General features: G+C 43.6%; 1 protein-coding gene across 2 annotated transcripts in view; it reads right to left on the reverse strand.

Moving 5' to 3' along the window:
• Positions 1-3,529: 3,529 nt before the first annotated feature.
• Positions 3,530-18,495, reverse strand: part of nova2 (NOVA alternative splicing regulator 2) — a 90,379-nt gene continuing 75,413 nt past the window's right edge. For both annotated transcript variants that reach the window (XM_034230570.1, XM_034230571.1), the window contains one exon: positions 3,530-15,504. In XM_034230570.1, the coding sequence (XP_034086461.1) occupies positions 14,488-15,504 (1,017 nt within the window). In that variant the 3' untranslated portion in view covers positions 3,530-14,487. The remainder of the gene's footprint in view (positions 15,505-18,495) is intronic.

Below are 18,495 nucleotides of genomic sequence, written 5' to 3' on the forward strand. Positions count from 1 at the left end.
CAGCATCACTTAATGTAGAGCACACTGGAGCTTTAAACGTGTCACTTCACAGTGAATATTTGATTGATTCCCATCAAATGTATTAGCTTTGAATTATGACATTGACCTTACTGTGCATGAAGAGTTTGTCATTTACTCTATTGATTCACTTTTACATAATGTGCCATTAAAAACACAAACGCTGTATTCCAGCACCTCCATCCTGAACCATGTACGCTAAGAGGGATTCACTTTGTTACTAATTCATGAAGCTAACTAATAAACATTAACACTTTCCATGACATGTTTCACCCGGTAATGGTGTGGTGCCCTCTGAAACTTTGTGTGCAGGTTGTAAACAGGGTCTTCCCCAAGGACAGAGAGGGCGTTTATGGAGGCAGGGCAGAGACACATCATGGTCCCAGAACATACATGTATTCGCTCCAATGCTCTCTAGGTTCAGCGTGTCCCTTCATGCCTGTCTGCATCTGTATGTTACTAACACTGCAGTTTGCTGTGCCTGCACTGCAAACAAACTGAAACGTTGACTTTAATTAAATGTATAATGTCAACAAATTCCACATACCTGTATCAGGTTAGTTGAAAGCAATACTATTAAGTTGAACTTAATACTCTCTTATTTAAACTTAATATGATTGCTTTCAACTAACCTAATAGAGTAATGTGAAATTTGTTGACATAATACATTGAATTAAAGTCAACGTTTCCGTTTTTTCAGTGTGCTTCACCAAAGCTTGCAACAAGCTTTGGTTTAGTTCAGATACCCTCTAAGCCTGCAGGTGGATAACTTAACATTTGGCCTACTTACAAACGCTTAATGTCCACATTAATCCTCAGAAACAAGGCCACAGCTTTATATTCCAATGGGAAAACTGGAAATATGGAACAACGCCCATAGAGGCCCAGTAAACTTGTTTTAATCTATAGGCTACATGTGCATGGGAAGCATGGTTCTCTGCCAGAAGCAATCCTTTCCAATTGATCTTCTTTCCGTGAGACTTTGCAGGAACCACCTGGGAATGCCTGTGAACGTCTCCTCTGGGTGCTACTGAGATCTATTCTTAGAGTTCGGATGAACGAGGGAACATGCAAGGGGAGCAGTGCGCTATTAGCGGTAGCAGGTGCTGCGCTTACACTGACAGAGACAGAGAGCTAGCACTAGCTAGCAAACGTTTTAGTTAGGAAGTGCAGACATTTCTTGGGATAAAATGTTTGATTCTTGATTTAATTCAATCACGTTGACTGTCTGTTGTGACAGGAAGTCTCACGATGTACTGTTTCTGGGACTTTTTATGAGAAAAAGCTGCAGTTGTAGCTTTAGTGACACCCAAGCGCCCCAGATTCAGAGCCAGTGATGCCTATATGTTTGTACCCACAGCAGCACAGCTAGTTTATCATGGTAGTTGTCACATATGCTCCTCAGTGGCATTTGCACTAAAGTAGGTCAGCAGTGACTGGAATACTCTGAAACTCCTTTGGGGAGTTACTTTAAAAAGGAGAGACAAAATATAGATCGACCTTACTGTTCCTCGCTGTGGATTATGTTGATTCTATATTACAAGACTTATCATGTGGTCTGTAGTTGATGAAAGAAAACCTATTAAAAAGAGTGAAGGATTTAATCGATAAATGTCATACAACTGTTGAATCTGATAATCTGCTCTCATGTGGCTTGTACATTCAATAATGAACTGTATCTTAATGCAGGAACATGATTGAATACATACAGCCAGTATGTTCTCCTGCTGGACCAGGTGTGTTGAAGTAGCTTATTTGCTTTGCTTGACCTTATTCAGTTACAGCATTTCTTGTATTATGTTCGAGCTGCTTTTAAATGAAGGTTTCCTGTCCTTGCAGAGGCACAGGCATGCTCTCATTATCTCTGCATAGACAAACTGCAAACAGCAGCAATGCTGTCGGCTCTTTTTTAAATATTCAAAGGCTTTATTGTCATTTGCATCATAGCTACAACGTAGTTTGGCAATGAAAAGTCCCAGGCGTCTCCAACAATGTTTCTTACTGTGTTACTAGCTATACGTGGATTGAGGTTTTTGCAGTGTTGTTCTTACACAAAATGTCATTTCACCTCATTTACTGCCGGTTATGAAACTTACCTCCTGTATCCTCAGAGGCCTCTGTGGTTCTGAGACAACCTACAGAACCTTTAGGAGCTGATCTAAGGCACATTCATATTGATCACAACACCAGAGTATATCTCAAAGTACCATTTTAGAAACATGTGTCCATTTCTTTCCTGCTTATTCACCTCTCTAAGATGTTGCAGTTTGACAGAGAAATGTTTCTTGTAGTCTGAGCTTCTCTGGAGGCAGATATAATCATATTGGTTCTGCTGCAGTCTAGAATAGGTTTGTAGTTTAGCTGGGATACAGATGTTACAGACTAAATGACAGCCAATGGACTCTGATGTGTTTATCTTATATTTCAAATTGAAGGTGTACATTATGATCTCTGAGAACACATATAAAGGCACTTTATATTTTACTCACTGTGTGTACTTATTATTACCTATTACATATATGTCATGTTGTTAAGATATTAAGTCACTTTGGTTTTCATTCAAAAAATAATCCAGCAAATGTCTGTTCTGTTTCTTATTTTCCTACCTGCTGCTGGTTTGGAGTTCAGCCTAATATAACTGACCCATACTCTTTCATGAGGTTTAAATGAACCAATGAGATGTATCTTGCTCCCACAGCAGTGAAGCCTCCAAGAAGAGAAGAAGGTCTCATCTGTTATACACTGTTTAAATCTCCCTCTGATGTAATACGGTTACAGTTTGAGTACAAAGTGATAAGATAAACATTTGCTGATTATATTATTTTAGCCACAACCTGGTAAATATGCATGGGTTGTCCAATACACTGTTTTTAAATTGTAGCTGCCTTCTGACCCATGTATTTGCATGCTCGCAGTAGCGTATTACGAGTGTGTGACATTGTAAACACACACACCGTGACCTTCTTGCTGGAAGCTGGAGGAACTTCTTTAGTGGCATATGGAGAGAGGTGTGTGGAAGGAGAGTGACAAGAGGTTGGTCGGACCATGCTGTGAATTGTGACTCCATTTCCCAGGAAGCTTTGCAACAACAGCTCAAAAAGCCAAAAGCCGCCTAGCCGATGGCATGGAGAGGGCTGAGACGATTTGGCCAGAGGTCACAGGAGCTGATTGGCTGGATTTTGTGGAATCATGGTGGATGTGGGGGTGCAGGTGTTTGTTGATCGGATGACTCTGGTGCACAGGAGGTTTGTGGGTAGATGGATATGTCAGAGGTGAACCCCACCCCTTCGAGATGCCTGTCGTCAGGAGGAAGGGGATGTGTGATCGAACCCTGCTCGTCTCTCATTCTTTCAATCAAACCCTCCTAGAGAAGATATCTGAATGGAAGCACATTACCAGGTGCCATGTTGGATTCACTGTTGGAACTTACCTCATAACAGTGCATTATTACATGGTACTGACTTTACAAACAAATGTGTGAGTGCTTACTCCTTAAGACTAAAGATGGTAATTTGCTTCAATGGTTTATTTTACCCATAACCATGTACAAATAAACAAAACCTTTACAGCTTTGTATGGTCACACATTTAGCATTCATTGGTCCATAAGCACTCCTCACGGCGACATAAAAACACTGTTATAAGAAACCGACATTGATTTCTAGCGTCGGTGTCCCAACGTTGCACTGACGTCACAAATGTACCATCCATTCTAACAGTTTCATTGCAAATCAAAATAGTCACATGCAATGATTGAAAGAAATTACATTACCTCATGTCACATAGAAAGTAAGCGAAAAGTTCCATCATTTAGAAATAAGTACTCTTCAGAGATTTGTCTCTCTTTTTTTTCCCTTTTTAAAAAAAAAAAAGTCCTAGACATTCTTTCAACAGCGTTGTTGGTCTCATTTGAGTTGTAAACATTAGTTACAGTGCCTAGCTTCATTCACCTGGCTGGCTGTGTAGCTTCTCTCACAATAATTGGTCAATCAATACTATCAATCAACTGTTCGAGAGGAATTGGTCGGTAGTCAATCAACGGTCTTTGGGCTCAGTTAGGGGCAACAGGACACCAGTGAGAGACTTGAGAACAGACTGAACATTAGATCAATATAAGACAACCTGAGAATCACAACTACGTCTTTTCATCTGTCCTCCCTTCTTCCTATCCTCTCTTCCTCTATCTTTTTTCTTCTATGGAACTATCATAGTCAGGTGGGCGTGGCCTCGGTGGTTGAGGAAGATGGTAGGTTGGTAGGTTGTTTTGTTGTGGCGGAAGCCTGTTGCTGTGCAACTGGCTCCTTTTGTGGTTGGCATGGAGACAGGTTAAGGTGGATTCTGACCTGGTAAGGTAGTATGCAGCACATACAGTAGTATGAACAGTAGAATGTAGGATGCCGCTCTGGAGACAAATACTGGAATTCAAAATGGTTTCAAATGATGCTAAAGAAAGTAGACCGAACAAGTGCACCTTGTTCAGATTAAAGGGCCAGTTCATCTTATTTGCAAAAACATTTTCTTACTCATCTCTAGAGGTATTTCATATTGGTTTTGAGATATCTGCTTTAACATTTACGTTATCATCTCCCAAAAAAACTCGATTTGGTTTTCGGAGCACAAAGTCTTTAAGTTTTTAAGGAACTACAGTAAAAATAGTCCCAATAAAAACTGTTTTAAGTGAGGTTTACTGTTTACCCAGAAAATCAGGGACACTAATGATTCTTTAAATGAACATTTGTAATGCTTTAAGAACCACAAACTACATTCCATTGACCACCATTGTTTTGGCGATAGAAATGTTAAAGACAGATATCTGGCCTGAAATGGCCATTTTAAAATGAAACAACTTGAGGTACTTGATTTTCTATTTTTTGACAACTGAAGCTGCATTTTCTTTTATTTGCAAACACTTCAACTGAAAACACTACCAACAAAACCAAGCGCACCTCAAGTACGAGCACTTCCATTCTATATTTCTCCCCAGAGCTGTCAGTGTATGTAACAGTAGATTGAGACAGTATGTTATAGATGGAGAACATCACATGGGGCTGACGTGATGTGCAGCAAAGGATGGCGCAGGGGAAGGCGGTAGTGGTGGACAGTGATTGGTTGATTTGGTTGGTCAGGTGACTGAGGGGGTTATGAACAGTCGAGTTGAGTCTGATCACATGATGAGGGTTTGCAGCTAACGTCAGGAGGTTCCATCAGGAGGTATGGAAGCCTGACAGGTTTTAGCTTTTGGTGAACACTGGACAGAACACCCACCCTGAACCCTGCCCTCATATATACAGCAGGCACTCTCTCTCTCTCACACACACACACACACACACACACACACACACACACACACACACACACACACACACACACACACACACACAGACACTGACACACACACTCACACTGACACACACACTAACAAACAGACATGCACTCATTCACCATATTTGCATAGTCACAAACAAACAAATAAATACACAGGTTTGTTAATTCACACTCACATTTACATTCATGACAAACATTTCCACATGCACACAAACATGCACACAAACACACGCGCACACACACACACACACACACACACACACACACACACACACACACACACACACACACACACACACACACACACACACACACACACACACTCACTCTCTCCCTCCCCCAGACTTGCGATGTGTTACTGTGATGATGCAGAGTGTGGTGGAAGGTGAAGAATAAGACAACGGAAGACAGGTGATGCTAAAATGAACATTTATAATGACTGCTGTTGCTGTCGCAAAATAAGAATCCTTAAAAAAAGACCTCATATATATTAGCACTAGATTGCCCACTTCACTGGTAATCCACAAGTCAAGAAACACAACTCACTAGGATTTTTTTTCTCTTTACAAACACAATGCTACAATTACATTAAATATTCAATACTCTTTAAGTCAGTTAATGAATGTTGTTAAAAGCAAACACTAAAATACTAAAAAATAAAAACAAAACAATACTAATATTAATTCACCTTTTTCCAGTCGTTCCCTTTTTCTCGTTGTTATTTATTAATAGTATAATAATAATAATAGTCTGAGAAATAAATAGCTCATGTGGTGTTGTCAGGGCGATGGGGCAGGCAGCATAAATCAAGAGTGGAGCTCAGAGCGATGCGGTGAAATAATGGAGTCTAATCTCGCGCCGTCACTTTAATACTTTCAACATGTCTCTGATGTGCAGCGGGATATGAAGATATGCACAGGTTTGGTTCTGCGGGGGGGGGTTCGAATGTCCCCTGCAGAGGTTAATCATCTCTAAACTAGCATTCTATGGTATGTAAACTAGGACTGTATTGCACAGAAGTTAGCAGCTCAGCTTCCTCATTCTGTAGCCCAGGAGGAGCATTTTGTTGTTGTTGTTCTGTCTCCCTCCCTGGGTTTTTTTTACAACTTGGAGGAGCCGAGTTTTCCACGATGATATGCCTCTAACACGACCAAGCATTTTTTAATAACTCGATGATAAAACTAGCGCCACTACAACTCACTGTTAGGAAAACACCAACAAATGTACGAAAACAAGCCTACGTTGAGAATGGCTCGGACTACTTCTCAAGGTCAGTATTCTTCTTCTATGAGCACAGGTATCTAAAGCTAACCAACATGGAAGCTAAACAGCGAATACAGTAGGTAAATCAACACTAATAACAACAGCACAGGTTAACACAGTAGAAGTAGCATAGCCGATTATACAGGCAGACCTAACTAGCCGATATGGAGTATGGAGAGTGATCGTCTACCGCGTCCACTAGTACCTCTTTATGCTGCCGGCCCCTTTCTGCTCAACACTTCTCTCTTTACAGCTCGGCAAAACATCTGACAAAAATATTTACAATGAGAGAGAAACAAAATGAAATTGTGGAGAAACAGTTGTTTAGTGTTTTTTTCCCTTTCTTTTGTTTGTCTGCACTTCTTTTTAGAATGTTTCTTCTTCCTTTCATATGTTTTTTTTTTGTTCTTTTTCGACTTATATCTCAGAGAATTGTCCCCAATGATGAGCAACAAACAAACAAACAAAAACATCCAATCATATCAGCTAGCATTGCACAGTCTCAGAGAGGTTTTTGGGGATGGAATGGAGAGTTATCGTCCAAACAGTTGGATGAACACAGAAGGGAGGAGGAGGAAGAAGGTCAATAAAGTTCATGAGGGGGGTGAAAGTTCAAAAAAGTTCAAGAAGACAGAGGATGGCTGCGCAGCTGACGGTGCGTAAACACTCCTGCGTGTGTCGGCGTGCGTGGTTTGGATGTTAAACGACAAAAAAAATCATCATTAGAAAAAATGGAGTTTTTGAATCTTTCCCATCGAGAAAAATCAAATGGAGCGAGATAGAAAGAGAGAAAAGGTGAGGGGTAGAGAGAAGGGGGGAGGGGGTGAGGAGAGTGAGAGGTGCCCCCAACACTATGGCACATAATCAATGGAGTCCCACAGGCTGAAGAGATGACAGAATTAGGAAAGCAGCTGGCATGAGCGGTGGGGCTTTTTTTTAAAGGTAGGTTGAGAGGCAGGACAGCAGGTAGGTAGCCAACCTGCAGGGGTTAATCCTTGTCGGGGTTTAGCTCTGTGGGGGGTGGTGAGGAGGAGGAGGAGGAGGAGGAGGAGGAGGAGTGGTTGTGGTGGTGGGGGGGCAAGGTGCTGTTCAGTTGAGGCGTCATGAGCGACATCATGTTATGAGGGCGGAGCATGCTGGCTTCATGGGTGCTTCCAGGATGGATGTCCGACACACAAGAACAACTCAAAGAAACGCTTGGAATGGTTGTTGTTGTCTTTTTTTTTGTTTTTTTTCCCCCTCTGTTTTCTATTTTGGCACTCGAGAGAAGATACTGGTGGGAGGAGGAGGAACGAGTGTGTGTTTGGGCAGAAAGAAGGAGGGGTGGGCAGTGAAAGTGCAAAAAGAGGGCATGGAAGAGTATGTATGAGTGTGAGTGTGTGTGTGTGTATGTATGAGTGTGTGTGTGTGTGTATGTATGAGTGTGTGTGTGTGTGTGTGTGTATGAGTGTGTGTGTGTATGAGTGTGTGTGTATGAGTGTGTGTGTGTGTGTGTGTGTTGTGTAGGGGTAAACAGGCTACACACAGAAATGGCATTCAGTTGAAAGCTGCTCTCGGTTAGACAGAGCATACAGTACAAATCAAAACCAGGAAAAAAAAATCAACACTGAGAAGAAGGAACAGAAAAACAGTGATATGACAAATGCAGTCTACAGTTGCTGGTGCTTCGATGGGGCCCGAGATTTTGGGTCGAAAGGGGGGTGAAAAAGGAGCGGGGAGGGGTCCCATAATATGTCTTGGAAGAGGTGGGTGGGTGTGGGTGAGAGTGGGTTTGTGGAGGTGGCAGTGGAGGGGAGGGGGCAAAAAGAAACTGAGGACTATGTCAAAGAGCCACACCCACTGAGAAGCCATGAGGTCACCTGGCGAGCAGGTGGGGGTTAAGTTTGCATTCCTCTACACATCACAATAAAAACACAGAGAGCCGGCTACGTCGCAGAACACACACACACACACACACACACCACGAGCCTAAAGCAGACAGAGAGAGGAAGAGAGAGAGGAGCATGCACATCTAAATACACTGCTGCATAAACACCTAGAGTAACATCTCCAGTAGTCTCGCACCCCCACCCTGCTCGGCCTGCCATGCACAGTAACAGCAGGGAGTTTAGTGCAAACATGTCGCTGGGAGCAGGATTCTTTGTGGGAAGTTTTCTGCTGAAAATACTGACTTAAATGAAATGTATTTAGCTACACATTTCACACAGCTGTATTTCATTAGTTGAAAGCAATAATATTAAGTTGAACCTATCATTTTTCATTTCAGCTTAATATTATTGCTTTCAATGAACCAAATACAGTTATATGAAATCTGTTGATGAAATACATTTAATTGAAGCCAACGTTTCAAATACTGGTTGCATAATAAGGAATTAGATTGCGCTATTTGGCTTCTTTTTTTCCCACATTGAATCCATTAAAGAATCGAATTGAACTTAGAGGGGGAGGAAGGGAGAGACAGTCAGTGTTGTTCCTCTCCCTGAGATCAGAGCCTTGGATTGCATATTAAGAGAGTCAAAACACAATCTGTCCCAAATGCTGCACCCAAGGAGACCGAGAGTGCAGCAGCAAGATTTGTTTGAGTGTTTTTCTGTAGGTGAGGAACACACTCTCTTGATGACTCTCCCAACACTGAATTACACAGGGCAGGGCTGGAGGTGCTCCGAGTCATATTTGAAGTAAAAGTCAATAAGGTGCATATCAATGACAAGACAAGCCTCTGAGCGCGGGGGAGGGGCGGGGGTTAGAAGGACAGACAGTTATACTGAGAGCTCGACAGTGCGTCAAGGGTTAGTCATGTTAGAATACAAAAAGACACACGAAAGCCTCTACTGCACGTCGATGGTCAGAGGAGTGATATGCAAACTTATTCCGAGGTGAGTACATTCATGGACAATCTCAGACTTCAGAGTTAAATCCTGATTAGTTTTGCTGTCTAAAGATAGGCAGCAACTGAGAACTGTTTAGTACAAGCTCGCTCAGAAAGTAGCAAAATAGTCTTAGGTTTGTTCGAGAGTATCCCTTTGAGGATGGCTCGACAACTTAACCACAAAATACTTCTTTGTGTTCACCAGCGGTCGGCAGACTTAAACAGCGAGTGTAAAACAATATGAAAATGCTCTACCCCTATCGGCATGCAGAGATTAGTTTCCAGACACTCACTGCCTGATTCTTTCTTTTTGTCACTTCTTTTTTGATTTTTTTTAAAATCTTTTTTGTCCACGCTTCACTTTGATATCATGCAATATAGACGTGCAAAAAAGATAACATCTATTTCCACAAAATACATTTTCATTGTAACTATAAAAGGCTGTATTTAAGAATGCTATCGAGTCACATTTTTTAAATCGCATAATTACGTTATAACCTATCGCTGTGTTGATTAGTCTAGCCCGAGTCGTAGTGCTGTTGCATTCTGGGAAGTGTAGTTCCCAGATGACTGGTTAACACGTTGCTAACATGGCGGTCCCTCCTCTTGTGGCAGGAACAGTGAGGGCTTCAACAATCTGCATCACTGAGGCGCTTTTACTTCTTAAAACTGTTGCGCGGACGACTCACTTCATACGTCACTTATAAATATGGTTCATTTGGCACTTTTCACATTTTCTAAATATAAAAGTATGTCTCCTCTTATCTTATGAGTTTAAATCAACATATTTACCTCTGTAAAGACCTATTTTGGCACAGTTTTAACTTGTTCAGGTTAGAATTATACAATTATTAACTTAGCTTATAACAGAGCTTGTATTACACTGCCACTTGAAGCTAGCCTCTCCAGCTAAAGGACAGCTTTCGATATGTTGTATTTTTAGTACATCAGATATTATTATATAGCAGCATTTTCCACAAATTAAATGTTTTCTAATCATGTAAACCTATTCAGCATCTTATCCAAAGCCCCTACGGCAGACATGTATTGCTTCCAGTACTCGTCACATTTGATCTCCCCCCTAAGCTAAAGAGATTAGCCGCTGTTTGAATAACAAACCAAAAGCGATCTATCTATGGTTTAATTAATGAGATGAACAATAAATCCGTCCAGTAATAATCAACTTAAATGGCACCTATATCAGGAATAGCAGTGCCGATTTTCCACTGTAAGCGCACTGTGCTGCATCCAATGTCATTTAGCCATGACGCAAATTGGACAACTATAAACCCGCTCTAGTTATGGTAAAGGATGTCCACCCTTTTTCTGTAGAGGCCGATTCATCCGATTAAAGAAAACATCTTCAAATCAGAATTAATGGTCAAAATATTATTTTAAATGAATTGAATATTTGTTCAGTCTTTTAAATGTCTGAACCTTGTGAATATGCCTGTCCAAATTCCTTTTTCAGTCTGACCAATAATCTGAAACCCAAACATATTCAGTTTCAATGATTTGACAAATATAAAAGCAGCCAATCCTCACATTACGAAAGCTGTGAAAGCTGCGGTCATTTTGACTCAATAAACAACAAGTGGAGCATGATTTACCCGCTCAAAGATGGAGCAACATGCACTAAATAAACTGAAGAATAGCTTATTAACTGCATACAGCACAGTACAGCTCTACAGTGGAACAAAAGCACACTATGAGTACTACCACTATCTTCATATGGTCTTATGAGCTTTTTGCCACTAAGAAACCCAACATAAATCCAGTCAAACCCCATCAATGACAGAATATTCCCTCACAATATGTGTATGTTTGTGCAGCAAGTTTTTCCAAATAAACAAAGTATTATAAACTTAAACGCACTGATCCAACAGCTAAGAGTGTTTGTTCACTGTGTCCTGCCAGCCTCAACTAGGACCTCCTCTGCAGGTGTGGTGGTGCGTTAGATCAGGGCATCTCCGGCCCCCCCGGCCCCCCGAGGAGGCAAACAGGGGAGAGACTCATTCTGTGGTGTTTGTCAGGGAAAGCAGCAGACATGCATTGATCGTAACACCAGACATAGTCACCCATGGAGCGATGTAGTAGGAGGAGAGGGGGGGTGTCAGGATGGGAGTGCACTGGAGGACTGAGGACGGGTGGGAGGGAGGGTGAGGACAGAGTGGATGGTGTTAGATGGGAGTAAAGAAGCCTCCTTACCAAGCTGTGGAGATAAACCCTCACTGGCGCTCCAACAGAGTGACACATTCGATCGCACAGTGGAGCATTATGGGTCGGATTGGTTTCAAAAGAATCCTATTTGTTTATTAACTTAGAGGAGCTGTTCAATAGATCAAATGCACCCCCTCCTCATTTTTACATTCCGTCACACTCCTATTGGACTTAGATTGGCCCATTGGATGTACAGTACATTATCAATTTTTATGAAAAAGACAGCGATAGAAAAGTGAATTTATAATTTGTTCCAGTCTCTTTAATCTGCTGCTGGACACCTAACACTCCCCCAACATCCCACCCTCGGATTACAAAACAATTTTCCAGGACAACAGGTGGGTCGACTCTAATTGATCTCAAACTCGTGACCTCAATTGATTGATCCTCTTCATCAACCTAGTCTCTTTCTCCTCCTTCAGTATTCAGATACATTTCTGGTGAAGTTCTTCATATGCATTCTACATATATTTCATATATGTGTGTTTTTTTTCCCCTGCCATACAAAAAAATATCCAATCGCGATGCCGTCTACAGCACACATCCCTGACCTCATAGGCAGAGAGAACCGATCCCTCGCTTCACAGTGCATTAAGACAAAAATTCAGTGTACTCCGATTGTAAAAAAAAAAGAGAAAATAACACAACACAAACCAAAAAAACCAAGAACAGAAACAACAGCATCTTCAGCAGCCTTCTGGGTCTACAGTGGGCAGTTGCCACGGGAAACCTGCAGTTTGCCAGAGACAGAAACAACTCCCTGGACGTGTGTTGGAAATCATGTCTGCCCTTCATCGGCAGTCGGACGGTCGCTTGATAAGAGATCAGTGAGGCTATTTATCTCCTTTACTGATGTGCATGCTGTCTTAAAATAGCAAATCTGGGAGTGAGACGAGCAGAATCTGCAGTGGACCCCGGACGAACAGTCCCCATGTTTCAGTGTTTCCTTTTCTCAATGTCTCAGTAGTACGTTGTTAGTCTTAAGTGCTCTTGCTTGGACTGGGTTTGGGTTTGGAAGACCACAGGCTGAGCAGTAGCAGCTCATCTGAGAACCCAATTATTCATTTTGGTTATAATTTTACATTTTAGGCAAATTTTAACAGGGCGTTTTACTACAGATTTAGAACATTAGGGATATTTTGGGGCATGGGGAGGATGGCCAAGCATGGCGACGAGGCGTTTGAGTTATAGCTGCGTAGATCTGCACTGCAGCCTGTGGTGTGATTACAGATATGTACTTGCTAATCTAGAGGTCTCACTGCAGTCTGCATCATAGATATGGTGAATTCCCTTTTCTAGCACCAAATGTGGCATTAGCGTTTTGTTTCAGTGTGTACGCGTGTGCATGTGTGTGCGCATTCCCTGTTCTGCTCTTAGACTGGATATATAAGGTAATCCTTCACTGTAATGATATTAATGCCTGGGGCGGCTCTCTTACTGGACTTAAATAAGACATATATTACACTTTGTGACATTACTATTCATATTCAATTCATTTAAATTAAAACAAAAAAATAGTCTCATTTACATTCATGTCAACCTGAATTCACAGATAAAAAAACAAAACAACTGAGCTTTTTATGGGTGAACTCATCAATAAATAATGATGATGGTGAGGATTCGTATAATCGTGACAATATCAGATAATAACAGAATCATTACAGCAGACTGCAAATTAAAACGCCATAGATCCTGTGTGTTTGCCGCAGCTTGCACAGTATCACTCTCGTCGGTTTCGCACTACGTGAGGTCATCAACGTGCGCCTCGGCATTCTATATCAAACACTAGAGCTGCGTATGGGGGGGGGGGGGGGGGGGTGCTGCGTGCCGTGACACCCCTGCAGCGCTGCACTGCTCGTAGGATACATCACAGGGTATACAGAGGGTGGTGTGCAAACGAAGAAACGCCCAGCTCATTCTCTCCGCCCCTCACCCCTTCCCGAGTTCACCTCGCCCTTCCTTCATCTCCCAGAAAGAGGGGAGGAGGGGGGAGTTGAGATCATACGACGGGGGAGAGAATAAATGGGGTTACGGGGGGATTTCACGACGTTTCTTTTCTCGCACACCAGGCTTAAGTTTGCAGTCTTGCTCATTATAAAAACCCTTGTAAAAAGGGGGGGAGGGGGTGAGGGGAAGGCAAGGCTGTGGGCAAGTAGTGAGAGAGGCTTCGGGGGGAGGCGGGGCGGAGGGGCAAATCAAAACTAGAAGAAAAACAAAAACCCTACAGGAGGGTGACCGGTGTGGGCTTCAGGGGGAGGGAGGGGTTAGGGTTACTTCCATAAGGGATTTTGGGTTGTACCCTGTAAACGCAAACCCTCCCCCCTGTGTGCCCATGCCCTTCCCTTCCTCCCCCTACTTCCTGCCGCCTCTCAGGCAGTCGGCCTGTCTACATGGCATTCAGCTCTGTCCACACAATACACAAACGAACAAACAGACAGCTTAATTTACTAATCAAAACAATAAAACGAAACAATAAAAAATCCGAAAGGTCAAGACGTTAAGTAATAAAACCTTATTTACACATTTAGTTACACATTTTTTTCTTGGTTTTTCAGCGTGATAACTCACTCCATTCCCTCCTCATCTTCTCAGCACATTTTTGCTTTGCGTCAACATTTCTTTTTTTTATAGAGAATACTGAAAACACGCAGAAGAAAACGGCGCAGACAATTCCTTCTGACATTCTTGCTCTCCTCTCCTTTTTCCATTCTCACTTTACATTTTTGATACTCCTCCCCCAAGCCCCCACTCTTTTCCCCTCTTTTCCTCCTCGTTTCTCATTGGCTGTCAGGTTTAGCCCACCTTCTGTGGGTTGGTGGCACGTACCCCCTGCTCGTAGGTGATTCGCTGGCTGATCAGGTACTGTGCAGCCTGCGTGGCGGCCTGAGACCCCGTGATGGTCACCTTCCTGTTCCGAGTTCCAGGGATGAACTCGCCTTTCTTGGAGATCTGGATCCTGGCGCCGGTCAGCTCCTGGTACTCCACTAGCGTCTTCCCTCCTTTCCCCAAGATGGCTCCCACCAGGTTTTCTGGCACGGCAATCTCCACCACTTCCTTTGCTCCTTCTCCCAGCTTCTCCTGGGCCAGTAGAGATGACCCCAACAGGGGCGACGCGGCGCTCAAGTAGCCGTTGGTGGCTCCTGCGGCAGCCAAGGATCCCAGAGAGAAGCCCCCGAGACTCGCTGCTTGGTGAACGCTGGTGGATGCATCACTGGCATAGGATGCTAACAAATTAGCTGCGGCGGCTGCTGCTGGGTTAGCGTTAGCTGCTACCGCTGCTAACACTCCTGAGGCTGCCGCGGGATTCAGACCCAAGCCCAGGGAGTTGGTGTTGTAGCCGTAGCTGGCCAGGGTGTTGAGGGCGGAGGTGATGGCCAGCAGGTCGTTGCCTGAGAAGCTGGACATGGTGGTGGGGAAGGCCCCGACCCCGGCCAAGCTAGCCTGGCCGAGCAGAGAAGAAGCGGCGGATGCTGCAGCGGCGGCCGCGGACGGCATCACCTCGGTGGAGTTGGCGTACGGGGAGCCGGTGGGATTGGAGTTGGCGACGGGGCCTGTGATGTTGGAGTAGGAGATGTTGAGGCAGGAGGAGCTCTGTGGGTCCTCCTGGATCTTCTGGACGATGATCTCCACGGCTTTGCGGTTCTGCTCGGGCTCCCCGCTGATGGTGACCACCCGTTCCTGCAGGTTGATGCCCTCGGGTTTCTGGGATAGCTGGACCCACGCCCCGGACTGCTCCATCACCGCTTTCACTGTCGCTCCACCTTTACCGATGATCAGCCCCGCCGTGCTGTTAGGGACGATCAGCTTGGCCTGGGAGGGAGAAGGAAACATGTTTGGTTATTGCTTGAAGGCTATTGATCAGCATATTAAATGAGTCTTCGTGTGTGTGTGTGTATGTGTGTGTGTGTGTGTGTGTGTGTGTGTGTGTGTGTGTGTGTGTGTGTGTGTGTGTGTGTGTGTGTGTGTGTGTGTGTGTGATTTAGCAATGTAATGATGTCGTGAATGATAAATATATGCCTTAGACACATGACATTACAGAGTGTGCACGGCAGTGTGTCCACCACCTGAACACATAACTAGCAAAGAGGTTTTGTTTTTTTTTGAACAGAGGAGAAAGAGAAGAGCAAGTTGGTGAGAGAACAGGTGATGAAGAGGTAGAGAGAAGTACACAGAGTGGGAGGAAAGGATGGACAAGCAGGAGAGAGAGACAGAGAGAGAGAGGGATTCTAAAGAGCCTTGTGTGACTCCCAGGGGTCAGTGTTACCATGGAAACACAGCTCCAGCATTCAAAGGGTAGTGAAAGGGAGAGAGGCGATGACACACACACACCCACACACACACCCACACACACACACACACACACACACACACACACACACACACACACTCCATGTCCTAATACAGTGCAGTATATTCATTTGACATATTTGCATGTACACATTATGCATAATTCTTTCATACAGTACTTTTGTTCGTCCGTCACATTGTGCACTGTATATATATAACATTGCTGTGTTGGTCAATGGATGGATATGAAGCACTTGTTTCTCTTTTATTTATCACTGACTAATATTTCCATTTCTACAATTAATCCCTAGAAAATATTGTCTAAAAATGTCCAAAAAAAAGCCCATATTTGGGAGTGGGAAAGAAACACCCGCTTTTAGACTTTGCAGACCAGTTAGATGCCCTGAGAAACAAGCTACAGGAAAGTGAAAGGTCAGACAAGCATAATAGGTCCTCTTTAAGTTGAAAAACTGAAATATTTTTCAAATGAGCTTAACTCCAATAAACTACAGTTTTGCCCATAAGCAGCCAAATGAAACCCCATGCATCAGACAAGGTAGTATGCAGTACAGGTGTGATGTGGAGTTTTCCTGTTGCTAAGCAGTGAGTGCCCGTCGCTGTGCTGCAGCACCCAGCTCCTGCACATTCAGAGCATCACTCTGCTGAATGGAGTGAGACCAGAGGAAAGTGTAAGACTGTCGATAGCAAAAAAACTTCTGCTGCAACTTATGTTGTTCTGCTCTTCAGTGCAAACAAAATGACGCAAAGTTGTTTCTCACAAACAAGGACACCTGCAAAGTCATTGACTTCGCATTAGCCGCCTCGCACATGAATGTGTGTGTGCTGCAGCATTGATCCCACTCTCTGAGACTCACACTGCATCAGTGGCGGCCGGCCCATAGGGGCGCTAGGGGCGCCGCCCCACCTCTTCCCACATACAAAAAAAAATATAAAAAACATAATTTCAGCCAGCGCCGTCAAATATTTTGGTCACGAGGGCGCTCACGTTGGCGCCCACGTTGCTTACGTGCGTTGACGTGAGTTGTTTTTTAGACTCGTGAGTGACCAAGGTGACGCAGTAATTGGATGAGAATGGCTTTGTGTGCAGGTGGAGTCGCCGGACCTCGGTCCGCACCCAATTCCGTGCAAGAGCTAATCTCCAATCCTTTCGAAAGGAGAAGTTTGGGAGATAAACTGTTGCTTAAAGACCTTGGACCGGACCAACCCGATTTGTATATATTGCAGCAAGCTTGTGAAAAAGACAAAACGTATCAACGAGGCTTCTCACGTAGCTGGTACACCAGAAAGGCATGGCTAGCTGGATGCAAACAGGTAAATGCTGTCTTTTGTTTCCCATGCTTCTTCAAACAGCCGGGGACAGATACGACTGTGACGGGGGTAAACGATATGAAGCATTTGTCAGAAATTTTTTAAAAGCACGAGTGCAGGAAGTTACATATGACAAGTACCTTCAAGCTAGCCATGTTAGGCAAAGCTAACATAGCATAACAACACAGCCGTTAGCTCTTAGCACTCAGAGCTCACAGCTCTTCATATCTGTTCAGAAACTAGACAAAAGTTAAACAAGTACAAACCACAGACTGTCTGTGTCATGGCGAATACAGTCGCTGCTTTATTTATGTCTGTATAGGCCGTTGTTGTGAGTGTGGACGGTCGGAGCATATATAACGTTAGCTTAGCCAAGCTCCATTTAGAAAACACGCATTTTAAAAGGTTTTTCGCCTGCCGTCTGTCTGCAGACTTGTCAAAGCATTAATTCATGGTTTTTACTAACCGGTATCAGTATGTTGTTACTTCGGCATCATTTTGAAACGTGTATTACAATTAAATCACGGTCAAATATGTTCATCTTATTGTAGTTGTAGCCCCCTTGCCAGCGATTCTCTCTCTAGTTTAGCATACTCAGCCCGACTTAGCCTGGTTGTTCCTGGCCCTAGAACCACGATGTTATGGGGCCAGAAAAACTGTGAATTAGGACCCGCTAGCCGGTACTAGGCCAAGTGGAAACGCAACCAAAAACAGGCCCCGCACGGCTCGGCACGCTTAAAGCGAGCTCCGCGCTGCAGTGGAAACGCGCCATTACATCACCAGAAGTCCTAATTTAAGGGGTCACTTCTCCCAAAAAAAATGTTTTTACTCACTATATCAACAGCCCCACCAAAACTATTTTCCACCAGCCGCCACTGCACTGCATGTCTGTCTGAACATCCAATATTCATACTGAGCAGAAAGGGAGAGTAGCGGGAAGAGAGATAAAAAGACATGGCCTTGATGAAGAAAAGAGGAGGAAAAAATAAAAGGGAGGGGGAGCGGGGTGATGAGATGCAAAGTTTATGTTTTGTTGTTACATGCAGAGTGAAATAAAGCGAGAGGAAAGGGAATAAAAGAAAAATCCAAACAGAGAGGGATCAATTCAACGTACAATAGAACATGTGAAGGCCATTCCAATCAAGCTGCCTCCCCCGCCTCACCCCTCCCTCGATCTGTTTGCTG

This window comes from Gymnodraco acuticeps, unplaced genomic scaffold, assembly GCF_902827175.1.
Source record: "Gymnodraco acuticeps unplaced genomic scaffold, fGymAcu1.1, whole genome shotgun sequence".
In the NCBI taxonomy this organism is placed as follows: Eukaryota; Metazoa; Chordata; class Actinopteri; order Perciformes; family Bathydraconidae; genus Gymnodraco; species Gymnodraco acuticeps.